Below are 27,335 nucleotides of genomic sequence, written 5' to 3'. Positions count from 1 at the left end.
AATTTAAAATTTAATTAAAACGATATAAACACACACATTAATACATTTTCAACTTTCAATTATGAAATGATGATGAAGACCAAGACCCCCTGCTTTTGAAAGTTACCCAGAGCTAAATTTAGATGTCAGAAATATTCTAAATGAAAAGAGGAAGTTCTTTCAGAAGGCCGACGTATTAATTTGATCGCCGAGACTTTTGAAAAAGCCTCTTTTTATCGTCACGTGCTGGTGAATGAGCGACACTTCCACTTCCTGCAAAAAAGATTGTATGTGGCTAATTGAGTCCCGCTCTTTGACTCACTAACATGACTATTTATAGAGACACCAAGTTCTTGTTAGTTTCCAGTATAAAAAAAAAATTAAAAGAATACCAACGGGTGTTTGTGTGAATGGGGTGTTCATTTCTGCTTAGTAAGCCTTAAAAAACCCTGAATTCATTCACTCATTCATCCATAGTCAATGTCACATGAATGATTAATTAGAATTCTCTGGAGCTTTTATTTAAGCGAGCTCGTAGTACTTCCCCGTCTTTGGATCGAAGTAGCAGTTCAGGCAAGAATCATAGTGCAGATTCAAATACTCGTCCTCAAGCTCCTCTTCATCGCCACCTGAAATAATGCCAGAAAATCACTCAGCAAAGAAAGCAGCGCAACAGTATTCCACGTAAATGAATTTTGCACAGACAAAAATCTATAAATGTAATCTGTGTATTTAATTTTTCTATGTACAGTAGCAGAGCAGTGCCAGATATAAAAAAAAAGGGGGTGGGGGCACACACTCGACTGTTCGCCGAGAGAGCGCGGGCGACTGAGGTGACCTTCAGACTCAGGTGGATTTAAAAGTTTTCTGTTGCTGCCATTTTTTTGGGCTCATCAATCAGGACCTGAGACACCCAGAGCCGGCACCACATTATGAAGCTGTAAAAGAGATTCCCTGTAATCCCCGCTACTTTAAAGCATGAGAATTTAGCTGCTAAGCTGACAGGCAGTTAAATGCTAAAAAGGTTATGGAATGCTCCGAGAGGAACGTTTTTATCTTATCAGAACTTGGGCGATGATAATGAAAACTAATTATAAGACACATTGTGTAAGAGGTTTTAAAATGATGCTGTAAACTGGAAAGGTTTCATCAATTAACCTTGTCGGTGTGTCTAGGGGGTACGGACCTGTAATGAGCCTGTCTCTTTTGACCTATGGAGTTATGTGGAGGACAGAGAGCTCCACTCTCCTGGGTTTTTTTTTTTTTTTACTCTTAATTAGGTACAGTCTCACACTCTGCACAAAGCGAGTCTTTGGCAGGAAACTTGAACATTCCTGCGAGCTCGGACACTCGCGAGCGTTTCCATTGCGTGTATGCATTGGTGTAATTACTGTGGTTAATGTTAAAGCAGTGAATTGTTTGCCATCTCCCGGACTTCACGGGAGTCTGGAAGGCGAAAGGAGTTACTGCACCTCCGACGAGATTCTCCCAATTGTTCCATGTGTTCCCTGACCTTCTCGGCTGGCTGGGAGGCATAATGGGAGGGCTGAGCACGTCCATCCACTCCCTGGGGAAACCACCACAAAAAGGCACACAGTTATGACAACACAAAACATTACACCCACCGCGCTACCACTGTAGCCTGCACATCAAATTGCCTCTATATGACATTTTAACAATGAAGTCCCATCATCTTGTGCTCTCACAAGCCCATCTCAGCCTCCATTGTCCTTGAGCCACTTCTCCCGTACACTTAGCCTCTCCGCCTCACGGTTTTTACCTGAAGGATCATTTATTAGATCCTGATTCAAGCTGTGACTTCCAAGTGTCCACATTCTGGCCCTGTGTAGGTGTCTTAACCTTGTCTGTGTCAGCGAGCGCAAGACTTCCTTTCCTCCCTAAATGAGTTTATCCTCCCCGTCTGAGAAGCATACAGGCTCCGACTTTACATCAATCACTCTCCAGCAAATGAAGACACTGCTGTTTAAGTATGGAGTAAGGGATTAGAGCCAGAGGGGGGGGGGGGAAATGCCACAAGATGAATTATTACTTGGGAGCGCTGCAAGATTCCTTCGTTAAACAGAATGCATAATCGTTTTAGAGTATACATCAGTTGCACAATTATCCATTCACATCTTTTGCCTCTGGACGTAACATCTCATAAGAGCACATCATGGCATATTTAATGAGCAAGTGAAATGTACAATATTTAGCTGAGAGCAGGAAACTCAAATATTTACATCTGCTTGTCTGAGGCACCATCCAGAACGGCAATGACTGATAATGTGGCTCTGACTGAGAACAAAGTACGTCCACTGGGAACATGCAGAGAAGTCTTGCCACGTTAGTACATTCAGCAGGATACAATCAAAAGATTTACATTTATCTCCACTGAATAAATTATTAGACTTAATATAATACGAGTATTAATGGTTGCAATGTATGGCCATTTTCAATTTGACTGTTTCTCTTTCTATCTAATTTCTTTATTTTCGGTATGATGTTTGTTGAAAGGCCTTGTGACTGTGCTGCAACTACATCTATGTCTTTCTACTGTTTTACTATCATTTGTGCTATTTGTTTACTATGTGCCTTTGTCCACGTTTCCTTCATTTGTTAATAATTTATGCTTAGTGTCAGTGTGTGTAGGTCTGTGTTTTGTCAATTGAATGTATGTGCCTGCCAGGGACTGTAGATGACAAATAAATCTAAATCTAAATCTGTCACATTTACATGCTGGCCCTAAGTAGGCATGATAATAAATGTGCATAGTCTTTTAAAAAAAAATAAACATCAATATGAAAAAACATGAACATAAATACTATGATCTTGTTGGTGTCTATGTGGCATCAGCGGTGACATAGAACTGTTTGATACTATAAGAAATAATATTGTAACACCTGTAGGGAATAGAAAAGTAAAATCACAGCTTTTAAGGGAAATGCAAACATTAACACAGCTTCCTTTTGATCAGATCTTTCCATCCACTTTGGCGTGAATAAGAAATTAATTCTTCGTCTAACCGTACACTTTCGCAGTGATCTAGTGGCTTATCTCTCTCAGGGCTCTGATTTTTATTTCTAACAAAAGCATTTACCATACTCTAACACCCCTTTGACTGCGTGATAGGCAGGGACATCGTACAAAAGTTAATAGAAGCAATTTTCAAGGACAAGGGCCTCTGCTGCAGAGCTGCAAATTGGACTTCAGCGTGTGAAGTGGGACTTGGTGTGAGTGATTAAATTCTTAGATTTTTGAAGTCATTATAATCCAGATATGGAAGAATGTGCGATTAAGGGAATAAATTAGTTTGATTTAATTTGGGGCGAGCACACTGTTTCTGCTCGTCTGTGGAATATACTGAAATGAAGGTTCGCAAATATCTCCCAGTGAAACAGTACAGGGACTGTTTGTCTGACAAGCTGGCAACCGAAGTTCACAATAGGCCATTGTAAAACAATTTGAATTGTTACGCAAGGGTCTCTGTGGCCTGATTCATGGTTTGACGTTTGGAAGACAGACATAAGAATCCCATAAAACATGTTAAAAGAGGCTGGAGAAGCCCTGGCAGCATCGAGCCCAGCAACACAATTTGAGCTGCTTAACAGTGAGGAAGCTGTGCAGCGGTGCCAGGATGCTGCCAAAACCACCATGATAAAATTCACTGCAAGGGGGTCTCAGAATGCAAACGCCTAAAAGAGAAGAAAGAAAACAAGGACAGTTCCCGTGCAGCTGCTCTTCAATATGTAAATGCTCTGGAAGTCTAACTCCAGAGGTACAGCTGTGGATGCCGCGTGACAAAAGCCGCAGAGTGTGTTAGAGGTGTCTGTCAATAGCAATATTCATGTCAGTGGACATTAAATCAAACAGAATAACATCACTGAAAATGTGAAAAGGCCCGAAGACATGTTCGCACTGAAATAAGTCAAAAAAAGAAGAAGAAGCAAAAGTTGTTCCTGCTCGTCCCCAACGCTGATCAGGTGTATTATATTCCACACCTTTAAACAACAGCGAATACATCTATTTGAAATATGTAAATACATGCAAGTCGACACGTGTTCACACCAGGCTAACTTGCTTTTCATCAATAAATCAGAAGTGTTGGTGAAGCGGCGCTTACATAATTGGGCAAGCGGAACAATGATGCAATCCCTTTGTCTTCTGCTGTAACCTGCCGTATGGTTGTTGTGTGTACCCACAAAGAGATGGAGATTTGAGGGGGGGGGGGGGGGGGGGGGGGGCGCTGTACGGGGTCTCCAGAACCCTCAGAGGAGAACTGCCGTGGTCGGGTCTTGATACAGTTGTGAACAAGCTTTAGAAGCTGCCCAGAATTCAGTCAGAGAGTTTGCAATACACACATGCTCCCGATAATAATCTTGATTTATTCTATTATTAATGTCAGTATTACAGGTATTTCAGCGGAGTTTCTTTAACCTCTTGTTCTCAACAGATTGAACACATTAAATCTTCTTCTGAGAGCTATTTGACATTGGCCTTAACTCTGACATATTTTCTCTTCAGGCAACATTACTGAGGGTTAAACTATTTCATTTATATCGAGTAATGTCGACCACGAAGCTAATTTCAATTTCTTTGCAGAAAACATTCCTCTCTCTGACACGTCTTTCAGCACGGCATAAAAAACGTTAAGCACTCATGAAGGGATATTTTCTGATGGAGTGCTGTAACCTGCCTTTTAGTTGTGTCCACTTTCTACTATTACCCTGTGTCAACCACCATCTCATTTATTGAGGCATTATATTGTATGTGTTCTCCTTAGCATTTTACATGTACTTTAGTTTGGACACACTTCGCCAGTTTTTGGCGAAAAATAAATAAAATAGCAGCTACAAATTCTTCAGCCTCCTGCAGTAATGTTAGTCCATTCATCCGTGTGTTTTCTTTTTTAATGTTCGAGCTCTCCGCTCCGGTTGTAACCTGTGGGCAGGTAAAACAAGGTGGAACCTGTCCTGTGGCTGTTTTGTTTTACAAATACCGAGGCTCCTACTGGGCAGAAGCTGGCCTTCGCCTCATCAATGATGGATTTCTGCCTGTATTGCAGCTGAAAGTCAACGCTAAACCAAATGTCTACACCATGCTTTTTGATGTTTTTTAATGACCTGAACCAGAACCTTGATATCTAATATTAATTACTGTATCAAAAGCCAAGGTAAAAACTGTGCCATTAAAAAGTTGCCGGCATAGAATCCGACGAGCACAATAATAAGTAAAAAATAATTAGCACTTGTGAAACTGCCAACTGCAGCTGAGGGAGAAGGAAACTAAAGTGCCTGGAACACTCTCAGTTTATTTGTTCTCATCTGCGAGAGAGATAAGCCCCCATCTGCATATCTATCTGACAGTTGACATTTAGGCTTTATACTGTAGTCAATGGTTACCATCTGATTATGAATCTCGCGGGATGTTTTATGTACAAGGAGCCAAGTACAAAAACAGGTGACATGGGGCCACTTCTGTCAGGCTTTACATGAAATATATCAGAGTGGCAATTTTAAGCACAATACATAAGAAAGTGTAAAACATAAAACAAGAGTTTCTACTGTTGGAATATGGCTTATTTTGTCTTTCCTCACAAAATAAGGGACACACACTTGCTTACCTGGGGTCTGAGTGTAGTGGGGGGTTCATTTCATTCTGATAGTGGTGACCTTGATTAGCCGGCTGGAATGGTAATTGAGGGAGAGAAGGTAAAAGGATCAGTAAAAAAGTATTATATGTTTCCTGGCTGGACAATAAAACGATCCCAGCACACTGAAAATACGTTTCAGGTTCTGAATTCCCTGTTTCATTCAATACAATGCACTATCAGATTATTATTTAAAGTCCCACTCCAGTGGCTTATTACACTCCATAAATGTCTTGTTTCCTTAGAATGACACATTCAAAAGGTTTTATCATGACACAAATGTGACTTAAAAAGGCTTAAATCTGCACCGCCCTTCCTCATTTTGCGACTGGGATCTATGTGTATGCTTCGGGCAAACAATACGTAATAAAAATCACTTGTTTCTCTGGCAAGCAGACAGAGAAAAACAAATCACAGGAAAATGGACGGAACAGCAAGCCGCAGCAAAGCGAAGAATTGAGTTTTATTTGTCAATGTTCTTTTTTTAAAGCAGCTTCGGTTTTGAGAGCTGCGAGTGTGTGAGACTTTTAGCGGAGGAATAATTAGAGGTAAAAGATATCACTGTAGTAATATTCAGCGGTACAAAACATAAGTGCACCATCTCCATCTTGTCAAAGCTAAAAACCACATTATAGCCTCAGGAGAGTATTTAAGCCTAGGGCCTGTTTAAACACTATTATGTTGCATGACATTGATGAAGAAGCAGTCACGTCGGAGCCGCAGCGCCTGCATTGCTTAAGTAAATTTTAGCTATCTGTGTGCTCCAGTAACTTCTTTATGTAATCCTCCTCTAAAAATAAGTCGAGACCTAAAATTGTACCCTGTGGAATTCTGCAGGTAATATGCACTGATGATGATGAGTTACCTGTAGGGTGATGGAGAAAATTCAGTTGAGGAGATAAGAGCTGAACCATTTCTGGGCTCTGGCTGTAATATTAAACCCACCGCCTCACATGCTCTTTTAAACTTGCATGAACCACACTTTCAAAGGGATCAAAGATTTGTTTCTAATAGAATTAGAAGTACGCATCCGCTGCTTAAACTGCTACATCACTTATTTTGAACCTTTTGACATCACTTCTCGATCCGATGTGGTCAGGGGTGTGAACGCAGCGGTGCTCGGTGTCTGTAGCTGCACAGATGCTGTGGTGACTCGACTGAAACACTATCCGCTCCACAGTTTCTCAGAAACACAGTGTTGGCGTAAAGTTGCACAACAGGTATGACTAAGCGTATGTTTTCAACCCTGCGTGAAATGAAAATATTTGTAATAAACTCTTGTTTCTGATTGACATTGCTTTAGAGCCTATTATTATTATTATAGAGCCATTAACTGTATATAAAGATGGACGATATGACTGAAAAAAGGACTACAATAACGCGCCTCCATTCCCTGATTGCTACGGCGCAAAATTACGTCTTGGGCGCACAATGGCAGCGTTTGTATCAAGGATTTTTTTTTATTCATTTCTGGATAGTGGTGGCAAGTCGAGACACATCGTCCATCTTTATATACACTCTATTTTTCTGGCTCTTTACCTGCACTCTGTTATTGAAACAGAACACTCTGCAGAGACCTTTTTGTTATAAACTTGCACTGAATAGCATTTCTGGTCTCACCTATTTGGCGATGTTCAACCAAACAGTGGTGGTGTTTAACTTTTTACATCCATCTTACTGCCCTATTTATCAGGTGGGAACCAGGGGACAGTCGGTGGACCAGCTCCACTCTGGTCCCTGTTTTCCTTCTGTGTTTAAGGTTCCTATTGTTTACCTCAACAGTACAACTATGCTGGTGGATATACAGGCTGAGCAGGACTACAGTAGTGAATCTTAGACCTAAAACACTTCCTCCTAATATTATTTCCTATCCTAACACATCTTATAATAAACATTTCCCCTTGAATATAAGATATGCTGGACTCAGCCTTGCACCACTAAATAATTTATAATATATAAGACCATTGGTTCCAAAAAATTTACTTGTACATGTGTTATTAAATGATGCTCTAGCAGACTTCCTATTCTAACATTCTTCTTGCTGGGCTCAGGGCCAGTGTTCCAATGAAGACATAACCCTTGCTGGATATAAGTCATTTAGATGTGACAAGAAAGGTAAGGGAGGTTATTTCATTGCGCAGATACTTAATTCTACCTAAGAACATTGAATATGTTGGTCTGAATGCTTATGCCAGGGGAATGCATTATTTATATCGGTATCAACCACCCTTATGGGAATGAATGGTCAACCGAACATAAAAAAAACCTAAGTTCTGTTTGTTCCTCCCAGGTGAGTATCAAACCAGATTTATATTATCACCATACAAAATGTTGAGAGCAACAAACAGATCAAATCCATGGTTTTCTCCCGTGAACCTGCTCCAGCTATTTGTAACAGAACGATATCATGGTTTCATGTGAGCGCTTCTGGCACAAACACTGACTGGCAGAACTTTAGAGAGCAGAGGAACTGTGTCATCAGCTTTATGTGGAGAACTAAATATGATATTTGAGGACGCTGTTACTTGTAGAATTTTGTAATAAAAAAAAAATTGGATTTGGTGCTCCACATTGAGATGTTTTGAACATTGAAAACTAACTTCTTCCGTTCTCTAAGTTTTAATGGAGGGAATATGCATCAAATATAGGACCACACACCAAAGTGTTAGTTTCCCATGTCTACAAGTTGATTCTTTTATGTTCAGCCTAGTGACTGAGTTTTAGCATGCAGTTGCCTCGGGGGGTGAAGTTACATCTAAGCTGGTACGGTAAGCTGCAGCAGCATGGGCGGCAACAGCAGGGACCACTTAAATCACAACACCCAGAGGCAAGAAATGGCTTGTCAGTTTCAGTCCCAGCACCAGAAAGCAACTATTCTCTTCCATTGTCCCATGAACGCCTTGTTTTTTATCTTTGAAAGACATTTATGAGGCTGTTTTTGAAGTTTTATTTGTTACAATGTCACCATAGCTGCATTTGTATATTTTGTAATTTGTTTTATGGTCCGATTCCTTTTCTCTCTCGCTTTATTGGCTAAGGATTTTCCTGTTATGCTGTTGGTGGTGCTGTTGCCATGTGTATTTAGATTTGTTAAGCACTATAGCTTATTCAAAAAACATCCCCTTCTGTGTTTGATGGAGAAGTCAAATTGAAGTCTTTTCCTGTCCCTGTGGAGAACTGCAGCGTCTGTTATATATTATCTAAAGTCTAAAGATATACACGTTGTTATTGGTGACCACGTCAGTGTGTCCTCGAAAGGGACCCATGAAATGAAAATCCCTCCGGTAATACCAGCATGCATTGTCTTCTACTTGAATCGCAGTATGAGAACGGATATCAGCATGGACAGAAATGGTAGCAGGCCTATAATTCAAGCATCTGTAATGATTGTATTCACTGGGGATCCCACAGTGGACCCAGCAGGGCCAGGCAGGGCAGTGTTCGCTCGTCATGAGTGCAATGTGCTTATGCTAATGGACCATAGATCTAAATGACCTTCAATAGCCAAGAGCGAACTATACCATCTCTGAATTCTAAAAAGACTTCTGGGGATAATTTCAAATGACCTAAATAATTTTCAGTCTCGGGGGCAGGGGACTGTAGATATTATGCCGGTGTACTTTAAAAGCTCTAAGAGGCCAATTAATGTGTTTCTATCTACATAATCTTTTGTAATGCAGAAAACACACTGGAAAAAGAGGTGCATTAGCACTTTGTAGTGGCATAAGTTAGGAGGCTCGAAATGGAAATTAGCAGGTAGGGATCAGGGTCACAGAAATTATTCCAGACAGAGGAGATAGAAAGGGTAACAACCTACTAATGATTGTAATCTGTAGATAAGCGTTGTGTCTGCTGTTTGTTAAAGAATAACCGACAGTTAGAGATCAAGAGTATCAGAGTGTGATGACACAGACCATGGTGATGTGGGTCCAAGTGGAAGCGTCGTCACTGCTCATACTGATGCTGACATTACACTGGTGGATCTGAGATGCACTGGGGCCCGAGGCTCTACACTCATCTTCCTCCTGCTCCCTTTTTAGGCTCGCCAACATTCGGAGCTCCTCATCATCATCATCATCATCCCCATGCATCCTCGGACTGCCAAACAGGTGAAAGCTGTAATGACTGGAATCAACAGGCTCGTGGCTCGTCTTGTCTTCTTCCTTTAAAATAATCAGCCATAAAACAAAGAAAACGTGGTAATTATACACTTAACGCACAAAATTGACAAACAAAGTAGTGTAAATTGTAAACAGACGGTAGTACAGAGCTCAAAGCAGCTTTGAACGTTTGTCTTTTAACGGTGCATCCCTTGGTTGAAGGGCCACGCTAACTTGATTTGCCTGACAAAGTGCGATGAAACCTGGTGTTGCCATGGTGCTCTATCTATGGCAGTCAGTAAACCAGGGGATGTAGGGAGGGGAAACAAACTCCGTGTCATATTTCACTGACAACCCTTCAGTCAAAGCCTTCACTGCGGGCTGCCTGCTAGAGTTGGCACGAATCAGCAGTCAGGAGCTGCACTGATGAAGGATGCTGAGATATGTCTCAGCAGTGAGTTGTGTAAATGCAGAAGGCAACAGCCAAGTGACAGATCTCCCTTCAGGCCTTCTGATCGCTGCAGTCGACTATCCTCTGATCCTGGATCTTTCAACTGGAGCACAGGCCTACCTCAATTTGTAACAGATCGCAGTCTGATCTTCCTCAGCGAGGAAGTACAAACCTTTCCAGCAGTGCCCAAATCAGCAGTTTTCACACATTACTATAGACAAAGAGAGACAACTAGACAAAAAAAAGCACCAGGGCTGTTGATGAGCTACAATATGACACCAGGCCTTAGCAACCGAGTCTGCACATCCCAACTCGAGATGAGTTGAATTTTAACATTAAACTATCCGCTCAACCCTTTCAGCTGCAATGGCCTCGTGGTCAAACTAGATTAATCGAGCTAATACTTATTTAACCAAGCTGCATTACTCCATGTTTGAGCAAGAATATAAAAATATTCACTCTCTTTTTTATTTTGTTGTGTTTGGTGTCTGCTGTTGGGTGTGAGCCAAAGGCTTTTTCTGAAGATGGTTCCAAGTGGTTCAGCAGTAAATTTGTAGGCCATAAAACCAAGATAGTTAGATAAAGGAGAGTAAATCTCTGTAGAGCTGCAAAGGTAATTCGTGATTTTACAACTGAAAGCCACCCCTTTGCTTTTATAGTTAGGTGATTTAAATATTATAGTTTTTTTTAATGTTTATAGAATAAACATTATATCTCTTTCACTGGTCCTTAAGTACATCTGCCAACATTTTAAACCAGCTTGTTTGCAAATGTAGAAGAAATATTTGTAGAACTGTTCTGATAGAGATACCAGCATCAGAAATGACTGGGCAACCACTTCTTTAAGGTATTTAAGGTTTAAACCTGATAAAACTGCAATTTTATTTCCCCAAACATCACTTCTTCGTCCCTCCTACAAAACAGCAGCTACACTTTACTGACATATGCAAATACTGTTTTTAGAGTGGTAAAGAAGTAGGGATTTTCGGTAGAGTAGCGTTAGCTGGAGCTAGCTAATTGTCAGTAACTTGCTAAGATTTCAAGCTGGAAATCTCCATGAGTACAACCTTGACGTGTACTGTATGCAAGACTTTAGTTTCAAGAGGTAGTACTTCTTAAAAGGTCTTATTTTTAAAAAACGCAGCTGTACTTATACAGCCATTTAAAGGAAGAAATCGTTATGTACTCCTAGATTTATGTTCTTTCTCATTTATGAAACTAGATAATACAAAATCGATGGCATTCATTCTCTAAATGTTTTTGATTTTCAAAGGCTTTAACGTGAGCCAGAATATACAGCAATGATAGTAATGATCACTTACATACAGGGTTAGTAAGTGTTTTGTTTCTTTATCAATGGAATATGATTGAGACTCTCAGTATTGGCCAATACCCAAAGTCCAGGTATCGGAGACGGTAGTGGGAAAAGGGGTATCAGAACACCTCTGGTAAGTTGGGGGGTCAAATTGTTTTCATTAATAACTGACATCTGTGTGTTAAAGAGCATGTCTGCTTTAGGAGTGTTGACACTTTTATCGCTGTATAATTTTAGCGTCAAACAGGGGAATCACACATCAAGACAATGAGGTAATGATGATGACAGCTCTTCACTTAATTTTAAAGTGGAAATTTACTCTGTTTCACCAAAATATAAAGGAGCCATTGCACCATGGCTGTGGGCAGATGTTTGAAAGCTGTACCTTGTCCAGTGGGGAGTCATCCATTTTGACTTCTTGCAGGAAACTCCTGGAAATTGTTACTCTGTTGTTTCCATTCTGCAGCTGGTTCACTCCCTCTGATGCACGAGGGCCACACTTGTGTTCCTGTCGGCTGGTTGTCACACTGGGTGAGAGGCGGCGTGTGGGGGACATTGCAGCTGGCTCAGCTCCCCCATTAGACGGAGACTGAATATGAATATCGCTGGTAGCTGGACGAAGCACTTTTGGAAATGTGTGGTCCATGTTAGGCGATTTAGGACGGGCTTTTAGTTGCATATTCAAGGTTGGATCTGGAGTTCTGGGAGTAGCAGGATTAGACTCACTAGTCTGTTGCTGCTGCATCGGGGTGTTGCTCTTATCCTGAAAGAAATAGAAGAACCAAGCAAAAAATGCTGATTTAAAATGATTGCCATTGGGATACTGTTAAAGGGAAAAGTAATCATGACATTACAATAAGCTTCTAATGTGTCTGGTGATACCTTAACACCTTTAATGTTATGTTCTGCTGTTTTGATTAATGTGCACTTAATGAAACAGTATGATGAGATGGCAAACAGTCATTGGGATTGACTAGGTTTTGGTGTCTCACACTTAAAAAAGGGTAAATCTGCTCATCTTTCCCACCTTCAGACTCACTAATGTAATTCAAAATTTGTTGCCTACCAATAAGGTTATGTAACACGTGGTGCAGGGTTCTTTTCAGACATAAGGCAAAACTCCACTGAAAAGTTTTGAATATTAAACAGCCGCCCCTGTGGGCATGAAAGATATTGATTTTTAAAAAGTTTGCTCTTCTACTGAGGACGGCAGCCGGATTCGCAACACAGCAACAATGGATTCCATTGTGACCCAGTTCCACAACAAAGAAGGAAAAAAAACACAGATGGAAACTTTGTTGAAAAAACTGTTGCAGCAAAAAAAAAACACTCCCATCACACAACCAATCACCAATTGACCATGTAGACCCCAAGTCTAATAAGCGTGGATACAAACAGCTAATGAGAAACTGGCTAACCTGTGAATTCAGCCATTGGAACATACCATGCACATACAGCCTGTGTAGACAGAGCAGAAGTGATTATGCTGAAGAGGTGATGGAAGTGGGTCACAGCTGGAGTCTATTGGGACTGTTTGTGAATCGAAGCTGTGAACATCCAAGGAGCAAGCTACAAGCTCATCACCGCTATGGCTAAAGTCAATGCAAGTCCTTCAGTGCACTGTCTAAAGAGTTGTGTTAAAAACAGAAATAGCAAAGACCAAATGTCTTGTTAAATATATATCAGATTTGATGTACGTATGTTGTGAATGTTATAAATCATGCTTTCTATTGGAATGAGAAATTCAACTTTAAAACATAAGATAATGTAATATGACACATCTTCTAAGTTTCCAGACCAGTTTTCAATTAAATAAATTAGATGCACAAATGTGGAATACTCACACACTCGTCATCTATCTAAATAGATCAATTAATATATAATATTTAAACATGTAGACATTGAATCTTACAGCTTGAAGCTTCCCCTACTACTTCATTCTCCTCACTGTCTCTTTTCAGTTCTGTCTCAATCTCTGGCTTTGTTTTGGGAGAGTTATCAGAATCCCTTTGAGAAAACTCACCTGTTCCATGTTATTTGTTTTCACTTCTGATTCAATGCTAGCTACAATCAAGTGCTAGCCTCTATGTTGAGAGCATATCTAAGTAATGTTTGAGTATCAGAGGGATGGATGCAATTTTCTGCACAAGTGCATATTGTATTAAAATAACATTAACCTGAAAATATCCCAAATTTTACCTTGGTCCATTGGATCTCATGGATGTCAAAATGGTGAATACACTGAAGGTCCCTCGCTTTGTTTTGCTTTTTAATATTTCTCTATGTTTAAGAACAAACGTCAGCTCACAAGAATTGCATAAACCTGATGCAACACCTTGAAAGATGATATTGCTTCAAGTTGAGCATTGAGCAACCTGCCAGTGAATGAATACAAATCTAAATCAGGCCAATTTCGTCGCCTTAGCAAGCTCAGGCCCGTTGGTCTGCAAAGATTAGGTCAAAGGATTCACAACCCCCACAAATGCTGCTGCAATGTGTGAGGCCTTCTTGGACATATACACAAACTCTTCTGCTAGACTAAACTTAACAACAGAAATCATTTTCAATCAAACCCCAAATTCATAGTGTATACTCTCCAACCGTCACTCATTCTGAATCTGCAATCATTCTAAAGAATAAAATTCTAAATGAAAACTTTACTTTCTTCCATGTTCAGTTAAATGTCCTCCGCACCAGGCACGTCTGTGCTCAAGGAACAAAACATGCACATCTGTTTTGTCAATTTTGAATATCTGTTGCTGTGAATTTAATAAGTAAGTGGTCTACGTGCAAAGATGGATAGTGTTTCTGAATTTGTACACATGGTGATCATGGTCGTTAATTTATTGGAGTAACAAAAAGACATAATATTCAATTGACTTGAATATAAATTATTATTTAAATAAATTTTACAGCCGATTTCCTCTTCAGCAGGACAACAAGACAAACATCACAGTGTATGCAAGCTACCGATGGCTTAGTTTAACATGAGCCAACACACCCCAATGATGTTTAAATGGTAACTAATCAAATTTGCTTCATGATAATTGAGAAACAAAATGCCTATTTTGTTATCCGTTAATCTTTGTCATTATATTTGTCTGTATGCGTCAGTTGAAACACGTCCTTTAATAAATGTATACTAAGAATTACCCTGAAGTCAACCAAACCCTGGTGTGTCTCCGGGTTATCTGACATACTGGTGCTGCTCTGTAATCAGTGTATGAGGAAACAACTGAAATATTGATGTCACTACAATATAACCCATTTTAAGTTTTAAACTGGTTAAGTTGTGGCCAATGACACATGATTTGCTATACCTGTATGTGTGAGGAACAACTCATTAGCAGCCAATATATGTGAGAAACGGTGGAGAGCAATTTGAAAAACTAATTTCACCCTAAATAAATACTCCAATACTCCACCAATACAACACGTTTTCAATATATGTGGCAGTTTGCAGTTTTGTGCTCCAGAAAATATTTGGCCATAGTCCAACCTGGAGTGTGCCGTATAGCGGAAAGAGTTGTGGTTGTTGAATATGTGATCTATTTGGATACCTGAGGGAGGGAAAGCATTGTGTCTGTCTTCATGGGATATCATAAACAAGTGTGACTCTCTCATTTCCCCCCGTGAAGAATAGCCATTTTCAAATTGACCATTTCACAGAAAAGCTGATGGGGAGCCAGAAAACATAAAAATGTCTTTCTTTCTGCTGGTCGTGTCAGAGCAATGTGCATTGAACTGAAGCAAATTACTTACTCTGCTCCTTTCCGAATGAAATGACACAGTTCTTCTTCTCCCTCTAAGCCTCGTTCATACAGAGTGATGGCAGCCGATTTCCAAGTGTAATTTGAAGAGGTGCTCCTTTAAACACCCCCTCAGACACACTTTCAGTGTTATTTCATTGTGAAGTGCTGTAATTTAATTTTCTGTGTGTGCATTTCTCGCACCTGAGCTGTTTAATATAGTTGGTATCAGTTATCAGAGGGCCAGTGGACATTCTCTTAAAGGTTGCATAGGTGTTTTTTTACATGTGTAGGTGAATTTTAATCAATAGCAATCTCCAATATACATCGATATAATGCTTATGCATTATGCAAGCACAGTGAGGAGGTATAACACATAATTGATCTTCCTGAGATTTTGCGAAAATGTTTTGCTGTTTATCAAGTGTTTTTCATTCTTTGTCCATAAATAAGAGTTTAAAACCTCAACGTTTGATCGAGGACAAAAAAACAGCCTTTAAATTAAAAAGACAATGTCACATTTATCCTGTTAATTGTCGATATCGATTGATGTGAAAATCTTGATATAATGTTCAGCCTTATCGTCTAGCTCTACAACGTCACTACAGACATTGCAATATTAATGGCAACAGAGCAAGTGTCCAGTTGAAACCAGTAGTAGAGATGCTACTGGTTGTCTCACACACATTAAGGTTTTCACACACACAATAAAAGAAAACTTGACCACTCCACATAATATTCTACTGGTCAAAACTAAGACAATGCTTTGTTATGGAGGTTGCACGTTTTAAACTTCTTTTAAATGGTTAGAGTTTGAAATCAGGATTCTAAAAGGCTGCGTGATCTCCACAACCTGTGTGTGCAAAGCATCATGTGATTGCTCCCCTCCGTGACAACAGCAACTGTATTAGTCTTTTTCGTTGTTGTTTGGGGATTAGTCCAATTTTTCAAACCAACCTGTTTAGTCTGGTTATTCTAACCTATTTCACTAGTTTGACTTCGATGTGCACATGCACACAATGTCAATGGGACATCTTTCTTGAGAAGTACTGAGAGCCATTCACAGTCAATGTTTTAGAGAAGACTCCATTATACAAGATCTGAAAATGTACTCACAGAAACTTCATGTACACAGGAATACAGGATGTAATCAGTAAGTTAAAAGATACATCATTCGACAGCAAATTCAAAACATAAACGCGACGTATATTACCAGTTCCTACTTGTCTTTGTGTTTTTGGATGGATTTGGTCTTTAACAATGTGCACTGAACATGAAAATTATACTTGAATGCCAAAAAACTGCATTAAAGCTAAACTAATCAGCAGTGCAAGAAAATGAGGTTCTTAAATCCGAATGATCAGACTTATAAAGTTTTAAATAAGTAAAAGCAATTAGCATTTCTTTGAAGATAGTCATCTTTGTATTCATAGTTCAACTGTTTAATTTCCCTGCTCAGCATAAAGAGAAATACCATTCTTTATAATAAGTCTCAGATCCATTAATAAATGATCTGATGATAAATAACCCCACTGACCTTTGAAGTTAAAATAGGCTGTGAAATGTGTGTTATGAAATGCTGCATGACGTACAAACTCTACAGTGCATTTTGAGACTGAAACTTTTAATTAAGATTTCAGTTTGAATGTAATCAAATTGAACAGACTTAAATCCAACAGAGGGTATAAAGATTCACTGAATATTTGCTCATGAAGTGTGATTACATAGGACTGCCGTAAAAGAAAAAAAATCGAATAGTGAAATGGACAAATCATAGTTTTTAAATCTGGTATTTGGTCAAACTAGTGAATGTGGTGTGATGCAGTTTAATTGCTTATTCAAGCGAGACAGTCATTAGTGTCAGATCAACACGAGATGCACTTCAAACGTGTTTGCATTTAAAGTAGTAGTAAACTTTTGTCTGTCTCTGCCCCAGCGCAAAAACATACCTCATCACTTTCACTGCCAATGAAGTCATCTTCAGGCTGGGCCTCATGCCGCCTCCCACTCTGGCTCTGTTCCTGGTCATCTCCCACCTCCACCTTCTCCTGGTCACCCTGGCCTTGCCCCCGTTTGGGTGAGTGAGGCTGTGATGAGAAAATGAACACCTCCTCTTGCAGAGTGAGCTGGGGCTCAGACCCTTCATTACTCTCCCGGCTGCTCCCGACCTGCAGGTCAGAAGACAAATCTGGCCGGGTCCAGCCGGAGACGGGCTCTGCCGGTGTGGGAGCAGATCTGAAACTTTCTTTCGCAGGACTGACGTTAAACTCGCACTCTAAAATAAAGAAAAGTTACAGAAGGAGACAAAAGGCAGAGGAGTTTTAACCTGTGCAGCAGTAAATTCTCTCTTTGAAACAGATGCGGCTGCACATCAGTGTCATAAATGAATAGAGTTTCGGCTTTGAGTGCACAAATTCTATAACACTGCAATGAGACTTTCAGAATACAAATGGAGGAACTGGCCACAAAGACTGAGTATAGAATAATTATAGGAATTTAATTACAGTCAGTGTTAAATCCTTTTAAATGTTTTCATAATGTGGCTGATGTCATTATAAGTTCATTTGATTATATGCACGCAAAAATTTCATAATACCAATATGCAAGACTGTAATGAATTCCATTGCTTGCCAAAAGTGAACATTAATTTCTCCTGCAGTGACATTTTTGTAGGTTCAGTTAATAGCCCTGCTATGCAAATACCTTAATGAGAATATAACAATATAAACAACATCATTATGGCTAAGAACAGCAGTTTACTGCTGAATTATCACTCATGCAATGACAGCTCTGCCAAAACATGCTTCAAAATATAACAGGCTTAGACACCTCAGTATTGCCCTCATCTCATACTTCTGTTTTTGTTCAAGAAAGAAAAAGACAGTTTTACTGCAGCGTTACAATATCTGATACAAGTATGTCCCTGAATATACAGTATATCCCAAAGTGTAAAAGGTTTTCTAACCTTAAATGAAAGATGCATGCCTTCAGGTGAGCAGGCAAGAAGCATTGAATTCTTTAACTCCATGAAAGAGCCACCTCTATCTGAATGAGTGAGCACATTTGAACCTCTTGACAGTATAATCACTTTCTCTAATTGCCCACTGTGTGGCAAACCCTGGGCCCAGGAGATGTCCCTCTGACTTTTATTTAATGTGCCACATTACCATTAACGAACTAACTGCTTTCCGTCTGTAGGCAGGGCAGCAGCAAAGGAGCTTACTGCTGCGGAGAAACATCCATAAATGAGCTTTCAGGGAGCATATGCACTCATTTTGTGAGCACAATGCCGATGTAGGTGTGTGTGGGGGTGGGGGTGGGGGGGGGGGAGTTGGAGCAGGGGCCTCTTCGACAAAAATTCTGCAAATGGCCTTGACGAGGGTTATGCAAAACTGAAAAAAGGGGAAAACACACAATGGTGTATGCAGCAAAGAATGAGGCTCATTCAAATTCGGGACATATTTTAAAAAGGGATCTAATTTATAAATTAAGAGCAGAAATATGTGGGTTTTGGAGTTATGAAGGAGCTGGCGAATAAAATCACAACATCCGTGTCACTCAACGTGCACATTGCTTTCTTTTGTCTCGCGCTCCCGTCACTCGCTGTCTTTTTCACACTTTTCCAACCATCACTCAGTGTGAAAGTGTACATGTCCTCCTGCTGCTGCCTCCTGCCCTCCTGAACCCTCTCCATTCACTGCAGATGTGAGGCTCACCTGCCGTTCCGTGCTCTGTTTTATCTGCTCCGGTCAGAGGTCGCTGTCTGCTCTCTTGCCCAGCGGATGAGGGAGTGTGCTTCTCCCTGGTTCTACTCTTATTTCTGTGGCAACCAGGCACAGCATCTGAATGTGCTGTTAATAAGAAATACACACATTAACATACAGTAATAAAGGACCCAGACCTTCTGTGATCCCTGCTCGCCGGTTGGCAGATGAGGCTGTGACCCGACATACGGGACTTTTGGCATTAGCAACGCTTAATAAAACAAAACAGTCACACAAACAGTGTTATTAATCCTTGCCGGAAGCAAATCCTTGAACTAATAATGCACTTTGAAAATCCCTATTAATCAAGCCTTTCACTAACCGAGCTTCTCACAGCCATTCATTGCAGATAGAAAGCATCCAGCTACATTATGTTCATATAAATTAAGAAGTTTCATATAAATTCTATAATTTTGCATTCAGTCATGCACAAATAAGAGTGTATTACAAACTGTAAATGCTGTTATGAATTGGTTGGGAGGACATACTCTGTATCCATACACTGTATAAATGTACTATTGGGTTTGTTTGTTGGTTCTTTTATAGATTTACAGAACCAGAAGAATACGTGTTTGCCCAAAAGGGCTGTAATAAGAGGAATTACAGCAGGCAGTACACTTTAAGTAACATAGGTACTGGCCTTATAGGCATTGGTGTTATATTCATATCAGAAACAAAAGAAGCCGAGTGATTTTAATCTGTACTGATTCTAAATCATTCAGGATATAGGATATTTAAAGTTGTTCAGTTAAAGTTAATAGATATTCTAGTATCTTTTCTTGGTTTTAAGTTCTTATTTTGTCAGTGCTCATGTTAGTGAAACCCTAACCCTCATAAAAGCACATTTCTGATCGTACAATTTAAGTTCAGTAAACATATTTGCTTTCATATCATCTGATCAATTGATGAAACTGTCACTGTTCACCAACAAGACCAAGGTGAAACCAGACACCACATATTGCACTCTTGATTTGCTTTGTGGGAAAGTAAGAACATTTGGTATTTGGTCTTTTCCATATAAAAAACTATAATGTGTTATATGTAATGCTTTCTATTCTCAGAACTCAAGTGTATCTTCTCTGGAAAGTTTCCAAGAACATGTCAGCCATATACTTTCCCTGAGTTCAGCTTCCTTTAAGTACATTTCACTTTTTTCCCCCTCATTTCAGTCACTTAGTATTTATACTTCACCACAAACTCACTGTCTTTGAAAAATAGTCTCATGGGCCAAGTAAACTGTCTTTCACTTAAACTGCTCTGCCTCTGCATTTGCTTCTGGGTCCACATAGATGTAACTTCAAAACTTTGTTTCCCCTTCTATTGCCTGATTCCATGTCAGCTGCTATTCATTGGGTCCAGTATGAAAATCTACACACAGAAAATGAATGCATTGTGATAAAAGGGGATTGATTTACCCTCGTGCAGAGTGGGGTTAGGTTCTCCGTGTGATAAGTTGTCGCTCAGGCTGGCAATGCTCTGACCTTCTGTAAAAACCTTTTGGTTTATTCCACCGGACGGGGATGCCTGCAGGAAAAAAAAAAAAAAAAAAAGTCGAACACAACATATTCTTCTCTGTGCTCTCAGTAATATACGACATAACGGCCCAAATAATTTAGCGGCATATATATCATTATGGGAGTTGTGCAATTACCGTATTGGAGATAAAGACTTCACTTCTATTCATTCCGCCCGGGGCTGCGCTGCTTTTCTTCCCAGTTTTAGGCAGCCGTGCTGAAGGCCTGGAGCCCGAGGCTGTGCGTAAAACACCCTGGGGCCTGGTTGGTTGATGACTGGTTGATCTCGCAGTGCCTGTCTGATCAGAACCTGCATATAAATTTCCCATTATTCTTTTACCATTATTGCGCTCTGGTTTTAATAAGATAAGGTAAGATTTGCTTTGATTATGACTCGATTTATGGTTGAGCAGTTTCCTCTGTCTATTGTCAGTCATAACAATTATCATGTAACCACAGCAACTGCCAAAAGTTATGCTTGGAATTCGCAGAAGTGACATAGTTCACATATATGAAAGATTTAAGCTGCGGGTCAGTTCAGGCCTGTGTTTTTATGTTCAGTGAGAAGCCGCCTTCACACTAACCAATGCCCTTTCAAAGTCTTTTTTTTATTAATATTAACAGCCTGGCTTTTACACATATATGCACTGGAGTAAGATGAGAGATATACTGATACAATATACAGCGAACATAACCCCACAAAACTACTAAAATCTCTTGCTTATCTCAAGCCCAGTCAACTGCATGTGTCAGATCAGTGTTATAATGTTTAACACAACTCTGCAGCCTGCAGCAGAACAACTTTGAGTCAGAGCCTGTTCATTAAAACATGTAGTTTACACACAGAGAAAATAAATGGTTAAACATTAACTAGACTGCTGCTGCTGAGCTGATTGCGTCGACATTTTTACTTTTAATCTATCATTGTGTTTCATATCATTGTGTGAAAATAATGGGTTGCAGTGGGAGCCATGACAGTAGCCATGACCTGACCCTGCTGAATCTGTGCCAGGGCTCATTAGGACAAGTCCGCTGGTGCCACCCGGCAAAAAATAAATAAAAAGACAACACACTTTCTGTCTGATCTTTAACAAAGAGCAGAGCCATCACACACTTCTGGTCCACAAAACACACCAAAATCCAAAAACACAACGCAGGCAAAGCTGAATGTGCTGGAGGTGTTTAGAGAGGTCGCACTTGTTTGATGCAGCAGATTCGACAATGGAACTGAACACCGAAAATGACCCTGGTTTAGGAGCAAGTGCAATTCAGTTGGCTTTAAAAGCCTAGAAAAGACTGTGGTGACAGTGATAATAAAATGAGATGTCAAAAAATAAGAGAAAGAGAGAGAAGTTTAGAATATGTGAAAATGCACTGACCTTGAGAATAACATAACATATTAAATGTAATGGTGTTTTTCTTGTGAAAAAAAAACAGTATTTTACTTTTAGCAGTTTCTTAGAGACTGAAAAATGAAGAGACAAGATTCCCGAGCAACATTTGTCGCAGTTAAATTGGATGCCCACTTTGATAGCAATCATTTTAATTGTGATTTGAAATATTATGCTTATAATGTAGATGCTAATTATGAAAAGCTTTTTTTTTTTGGCTTGTGCTTACTGATCTCTATGGGCATTGTTCATTGACTCAACAGGACTGAGACAGCTGTCAGAACCAATAAATATGCGCTGATAAAAAAGGCCAGAGAGGCGGCAGGAGTAGATTACTGGTGCATGCCTTTTCATATGAGGGGATAATTGCGGCTCTCTGACAACAGGTGAGGTACAAATGAACACAAAAGTGAAGACCACGAGAATTTCATACAGGGGAAAACTAATCGATTATCATCATAGACTATTTGGAGAAAAACAATTATTCTACGTGAAGCCATCTCTGCACTACAAAGCCTCTCAAATACTGTGGCATGGGGGGGGATTGTGGCTGATACTGAACCTGCTGTGATGCATTAATAAGGACACACTAAACAGCCAAAAGTATGCGGACACATGAACAAACTATGTGGATTTTCTGAACATTACACTTGAATCGTTTGGGAAAGCTTCCCATGACATTCTGGAAACGGACTGCCACAGGAGAATTGGTGAGCTGAGCCCTGATGTTGGATTTATCGCCTGGCTGAATTCCAATTCATCCTAAATGTGTTGTTGGGGTCAGGGCTCAGTGCAGACCCGATGAAGGTTTTCTACATTCAACGCAGAAAATGCCATTTCTTCACAGAACTTACTTTGTGAAAGAGGACTTTGTCATTTTTAAACCGTTAAGGGCTTTCTCCATACAGTTACCACAGCACCAAATCACACTGAAAATTTATATATTCTGCAGAAATAAGATTCCTCCTGACTAAACCATTATAAACAGCTCTGTACCAGAAGAAAGCATAAGTACGGGTCCAATTTCTGACATAATCCAAGTTATTTGCTTTATTCTATTTATCTACTGATCAATTCAAAATCCTTGCCTTTTTATTTGACCTACCACATTCAGAGTTCCCAAGAACAGTCCCCATATCTGACTTCTGCATGTTCTTCATGTTCAGCATCTGGGTTACGTGGTTTACATCTGGTGGGAACTGGCAGCTGCGTGGAATCGAGTCCATGAGACCAGTTCCACTAAGAAACATAACTAGGAAAGGAAAACAATCATTGGATTAATCGTTATCATACAGTAAAGCTAAAACTATTTATTATGACATCAAATAACACTAGAGTTACAGCCCAGTGGTTGTATGCCTCCAGCAAACAGTGGAGTTTCAGGCATCATACTTTGTTTTTCATATTAGTTCACTGTGACCTTTGACCACTGAAATTTATTCAATTAATCTTTGAGTCCAAGTAATAACTGGTCGAAGGCAGACTTAAGATTACATGTTCAAGAGGCAAAAGCATGTTTTGTTAAACCACCGTGAGCTTAACTTTTGACCTTTGATGACCCAAATCTCATCAGTTAATCTGTGAGTCTACCTGAACATTTGTGCCAAATTTGGAGCCTTTTCTAAGATATCATGTTCACAAGAATGAGACGCACGGAGGGACAACCCCGAAAACATGATGCCTCCGGCCACTGGCTGTCGCCGGCGCAGAGGCATAGAAAGTCCCACTGTGATTGACTGACAAATGACAAGCTGTAGACTAGATGTTCAGCGAGTAACCAGAGCTGTTTGTTAGCAGTGCTGGGCTACATCAGAGTTAAACACATACAGTAACACCACTGAGCTTCTCACAGTATCTGTTTCTCCACACACAATTTCATATAAACTCACAACAAAGCTATTTAAAGGTTCAGTGTGTAGAATGTAGTGACATCTAGTGGTGATGCTGCATGTTGCAGCTGAACACCCCTCACCTCACCCTCCCCTTCCAAACATGACAGAGAACCTGTGGTAGCCTTCAGTTGTCATAAAAACCCAAAAGGTGTTTGGTTTGTCCAGTCTGGGCTACTGTAAAAAAATTGGCGGCTCTCCGTAGAGAGGACCCGCTCCCGATGAGTATTTAATTATAAACGGGCCATTGTAGGGTAAAGGAACATTTTTATTTTGTATTTTGTGCCAATAGATCCCTTTCACCTAAATCTGACACAGTGAACCTTTAAAGTAAAGTCTTCAATGACAACTCTTCAGTAAGTCCTCTTGGTGGGGACTTTATCTGAAGCTGAATCATTCATTACCTTCATCTGACATTCCTGCGGGCCCAGTTTTCATTGTGAAGATTCTGCGGACTTTACAGGTAGCAAACAAAGTGATGCCATCCAGTGTCAAAAATCCCTTGAACAGTTCAGCAGTGAATGACACAAGGTCGATGCACAAAGTAGACCACTGAGACAACAGAGACAATGAGATTGTTTGAGTTAAAACGCACCTTTAGAGATACAGCTCAAGACTAAAAATGAAATACCGGCAAACGTCAGCGATCAAAACGCTCACGGATAAACGTGAATCTGAAAATACTAAATTAATACAGAAAGGACGAGTTAGATACTCACAATACCCCGCTTCAATCCAACAAAAGGTATCCTTGCATGCAAAAGAGTGGCAGTCAACTCTTTATGCACGGTAGATAAGTGGAGTCTTCCTTTCATGTGCTCTGAATCAGTTATTCTGTGAATATCAACAGATCCGAACATAAATTATCGCCAGTGTCAGTGGTGTCGCAGAGAAGCCGTGACCAGAGAAAGCCACAATGTAAAGTGACGGCTTAAAGGTTTTCTCACATTCACCTGGAGCTATACAAAACTCAAATGGAAAAATTACATTGCTTTCACAAAACAATAATGGATAACCTTATGCTATGAAATGAATTCAACATTTGAAAGTGTGTCCTCTTGAGTTGATGTTCTGTACGGTTTCAATGAGTAGGTTGATGAATACCACAGTCAGAGCCTTTAACAATTAGAATGTGACCACGAGGTGAATTCACAAAGGCGTTTTAAGCACAACTCTTACTGAAGGGTTTAAAGATATATTCCCGAACAGCCTTGATTGCATGAATTGTTTCATTGATTTTAAGGACATTCATATCTCACAAAGTGGCATTCTTCTTCCACTGGCTAAATGCAGAATTAACTAAAGCTCACTGAAGTAGATTATACAATCACCACTGGCTAAATGTGTCCATGAAAAATGAACAAACAGCACTTTACATCCACACATTACACTACACTTTACAAATTCGGCTCGTTCTTTTATATATAACCTTGTAGAATTTACCCTGGTTGGCAAGATAAAAGCCTTCTTTGTAGCAAATGGTTTAACAAGCTCTTGGTGATAAATCGTTATTTAAGCCATTACATAACAGTCATTGCACAAAAGATGCTTTCAATAGTTCAGGTGGCTCAAGGGGTTTCACACTAGGTCTAAATTGGCTTTTTTTTTTTAAGTCTTTAAATGTTTTTTCTTTCAGTGGACTGATGGGAATTCCCTGTGAATCATAATTGGGATCGTTATTATCTATGATTTACTGTATGTAACAATATATATTCTCTTAAACACTTCAGTAAGGAAAAACCTTATGTGATTATCTAACTCCATTTATCAGCCACAAAGTTAAAGACCTATTGAAATCCACATCTGTTCATTCTCCCGCAAAGGTTGTTCAAGGTGAGCAGTCAGTCATGTGTACGTTTTTTTTCCTAAGTACTAAATGCTGTACTTACACTATCTCAACGGAAAAATCTTTGCCCTGAGGAATATTCACTTGAAGGACCAAGAATCTCTGGAGGAGCCCAACTTAGAAAAGAAAAATGGGCAAAGCAGTGAATTACTTTTAAGTGGGAATAAGGAAAACAAACTTTATAAATGAGTGCAAGCATGGTGTTGACTTACGAGACGTTTTCCCATTCTCTGGCATTTGCATCTTGACGGTCTGGCTGCTTCCCTCCAGACAGTAAACAAATCCTTTGACTTCTTTATTATACTCCTGCGGGAGGAAATAACAGAGGAGGCCTTGCTATGTCTAAGTCCAGAGTATTATCTACCTGCAGTGTGACTGCTGTCACTGACTGCAAATGCTTGCTTTTGTCAAACAAAAATCACAGCACAACCACGCACGCACAAAGATAGATAGAGAGAAAGAGAGAGAGAAAGAGAGAGAGATAGATAGATAGAGCGATAGATAGATAGATATGTAGATAGATAGAAAGATATATATGTAGATAGATAGATAGATAGATAGATAGATAGATAGATAGATAGATAGATAGATAGATAGATAGAGATATATGGATAGATATGGAGAGAGAGAGATAGATAGATAGATAGATAGATAGATAGATAGATAGATAGATATGTAGATATGTAGATAGATAGATAGATAGATAGATAGATAGATAGATATGGAGAGAGAGAGATAGATAGATATGGAGAGAGAGAGATAGATAGATAGATAGATAGATAGATAGATAGATAGATAGATAGATAGATGCAAGGGCTTTGAACATATATACATAATGTTCTGGGGTTCTAATGTTTTTCTTCAGTGAAATTATATTGTTGTAGTTTACAATGACACCAGTGAGTTCTGACAATAGCATCCGGAAAATGTAATTGTGGACATCTAAGTAAACACATCATGTAGGGCTGTGACTATGTACTGGAGCTGTCCAGGGGGGGGCTACAATGGGCACCTGTAAAGCTGCAAAGCAAATGTAAAACAATAGACCTGCTTCTCTCTAGCATATTGTATTATCTTCCATTTCCAATGCACGGTTTCATGCAGGGATGATAACCCAGCTCCTCAGTATCTATACCGTGTGATGATTAGCTCACTGGACTGTGTTAAGAGAACATCTCTGGGCCCTGTGGCGCTTGGCTCAACTCGCGGGGCACATGTGCGGGTAAAGTTCCCGATGATATAGATTGTGTTTAACCGCCATGTCGGAACGCAGCCCCGCAGACTCACCTTCCGTATGGCCGACGACCCCCCGCTTAGTTTCCATTTGGCCACGGGGTCCTTACCCTGTCCGCTGAACACCTCCACCACGGCTCCACCCTGCGGGCAGCACACAGGTGTTGTTGTTAGCCCGCAGCTAATGTCACACAGGGCGGAAGCTCGCGCAAGCCCACGGAGATCACGTTATTCACAGAGTGTTGTTCTTAAAGAATGGAGGAAGAATTCAACTTACCTGATAGTTGCTCCTGAACATTTTTACCTGACGTCACGCGAAAGCCACAGGAGTAAAACGACGCGTGTTTTACCCACGTGTGAAATCTTGTTAAACTATCACAACAAAAGCTACGCGTCTTATAATCATTGTAGTAACACGAGAGTAAGTGAAGGAGCTGCGTTACACTGACGCAGGATG

General features: G+C 40.0%; 1 protein-coding gene across 3 annotated transcripts; it reads right to left on the bottom strand.

Moving 5' to 3' along the window:
• cfap20dc (CFAP20 domain containing) lies at nucleotides 1-27,335 on the bottom strand. 3 transcript variants are annotated; one of them, XM_034586338.1, is made up of 16 exons: nucleotides 27,156-27,335; nucleotides 26,933-27,022; nucleotides 25,858-25,951; nucleotides 25,689-25,761; nucleotides 24,519-24,633; nucleotides 24,204-24,351; nucleotides 23,016-23,162; nucleotides 20,657-20,829; nucleotides 20,421-20,529; nucleotides 18,958-19,092; nucleotides 17,191-17,516; nucleotides 11,877-12,255; nucleotides 9,541-9,803; nucleotides 5,600-5,661; nucleotides 1,452-1,546; nucleotides 1-608 (listed from the first exon to the last, which is right to left on the bottom strand). In XM_034586338.1, exons 1-16 carry the CDS (start codon nucleotides 27,174-27,176, stop codon nucleotides 502-504), a joined length of 2,337 nt encoding a protein of 778 aa, XP_034442229.1. In that variant the 5' UTR covers nucleotides 27,177-27,335; the 3' UTR covers nucleotides 1-501. The 3 variants fall into 3 exon arrangements, with proteins under 3 accessions (XP_034442229.1, XP_034442230.1, XP_034442231.1); XM_034586339.1 differs by having other exon boundaries at nucleotides 9,541-9,789; nucleotides 11,878-12,255; XM_034586340.1 differs by lacking the exons at nucleotides 1-608; nucleotides 1,452-1,546 and adding an exon at nucleotides 4,501-5,554 and having other exon boundaries at nucleotides 5,592-5,661.

Source organism: Hippoglossus hippoglossus, chromosome 5, assembly GCF_009819705.1.
Source record: "Hippoglossus hippoglossus isolate fHipHip1 chromosome 5, fHipHip1.pri, whole genome shotgun sequence".
NCBI lineage: Eukaryota > Metazoa > Chordata > Actinopteri > Pleuronectiformes > Pleuronectidae > Hippoglossus > Hippoglossus hippoglossus.
This window is presented reverse-complemented; position numbering and strand designations above follow the sequence as displayed.

Coding starts and splice junctions, on each gene's coding strand:
- cfap20dc (XM_034586338.1), bottom strand. CDS start 27,176: ATGTTCAGGAGCAACTATCAG. Junction 20,530..20,656: donor AAGTCTTTATCTCCAATACG/GTAATTGCACAA, acceptor TTTTTCCTGCAG/GCATCCCCGTCCGGTGGAAT. Junction 12,256..17,190: donor TTGGCAGTGAAAGTGATGAG/GTATGTTTTTGC, acceptor TATTTCTTTCAG/GATAAGAGCAACACCCCGAT.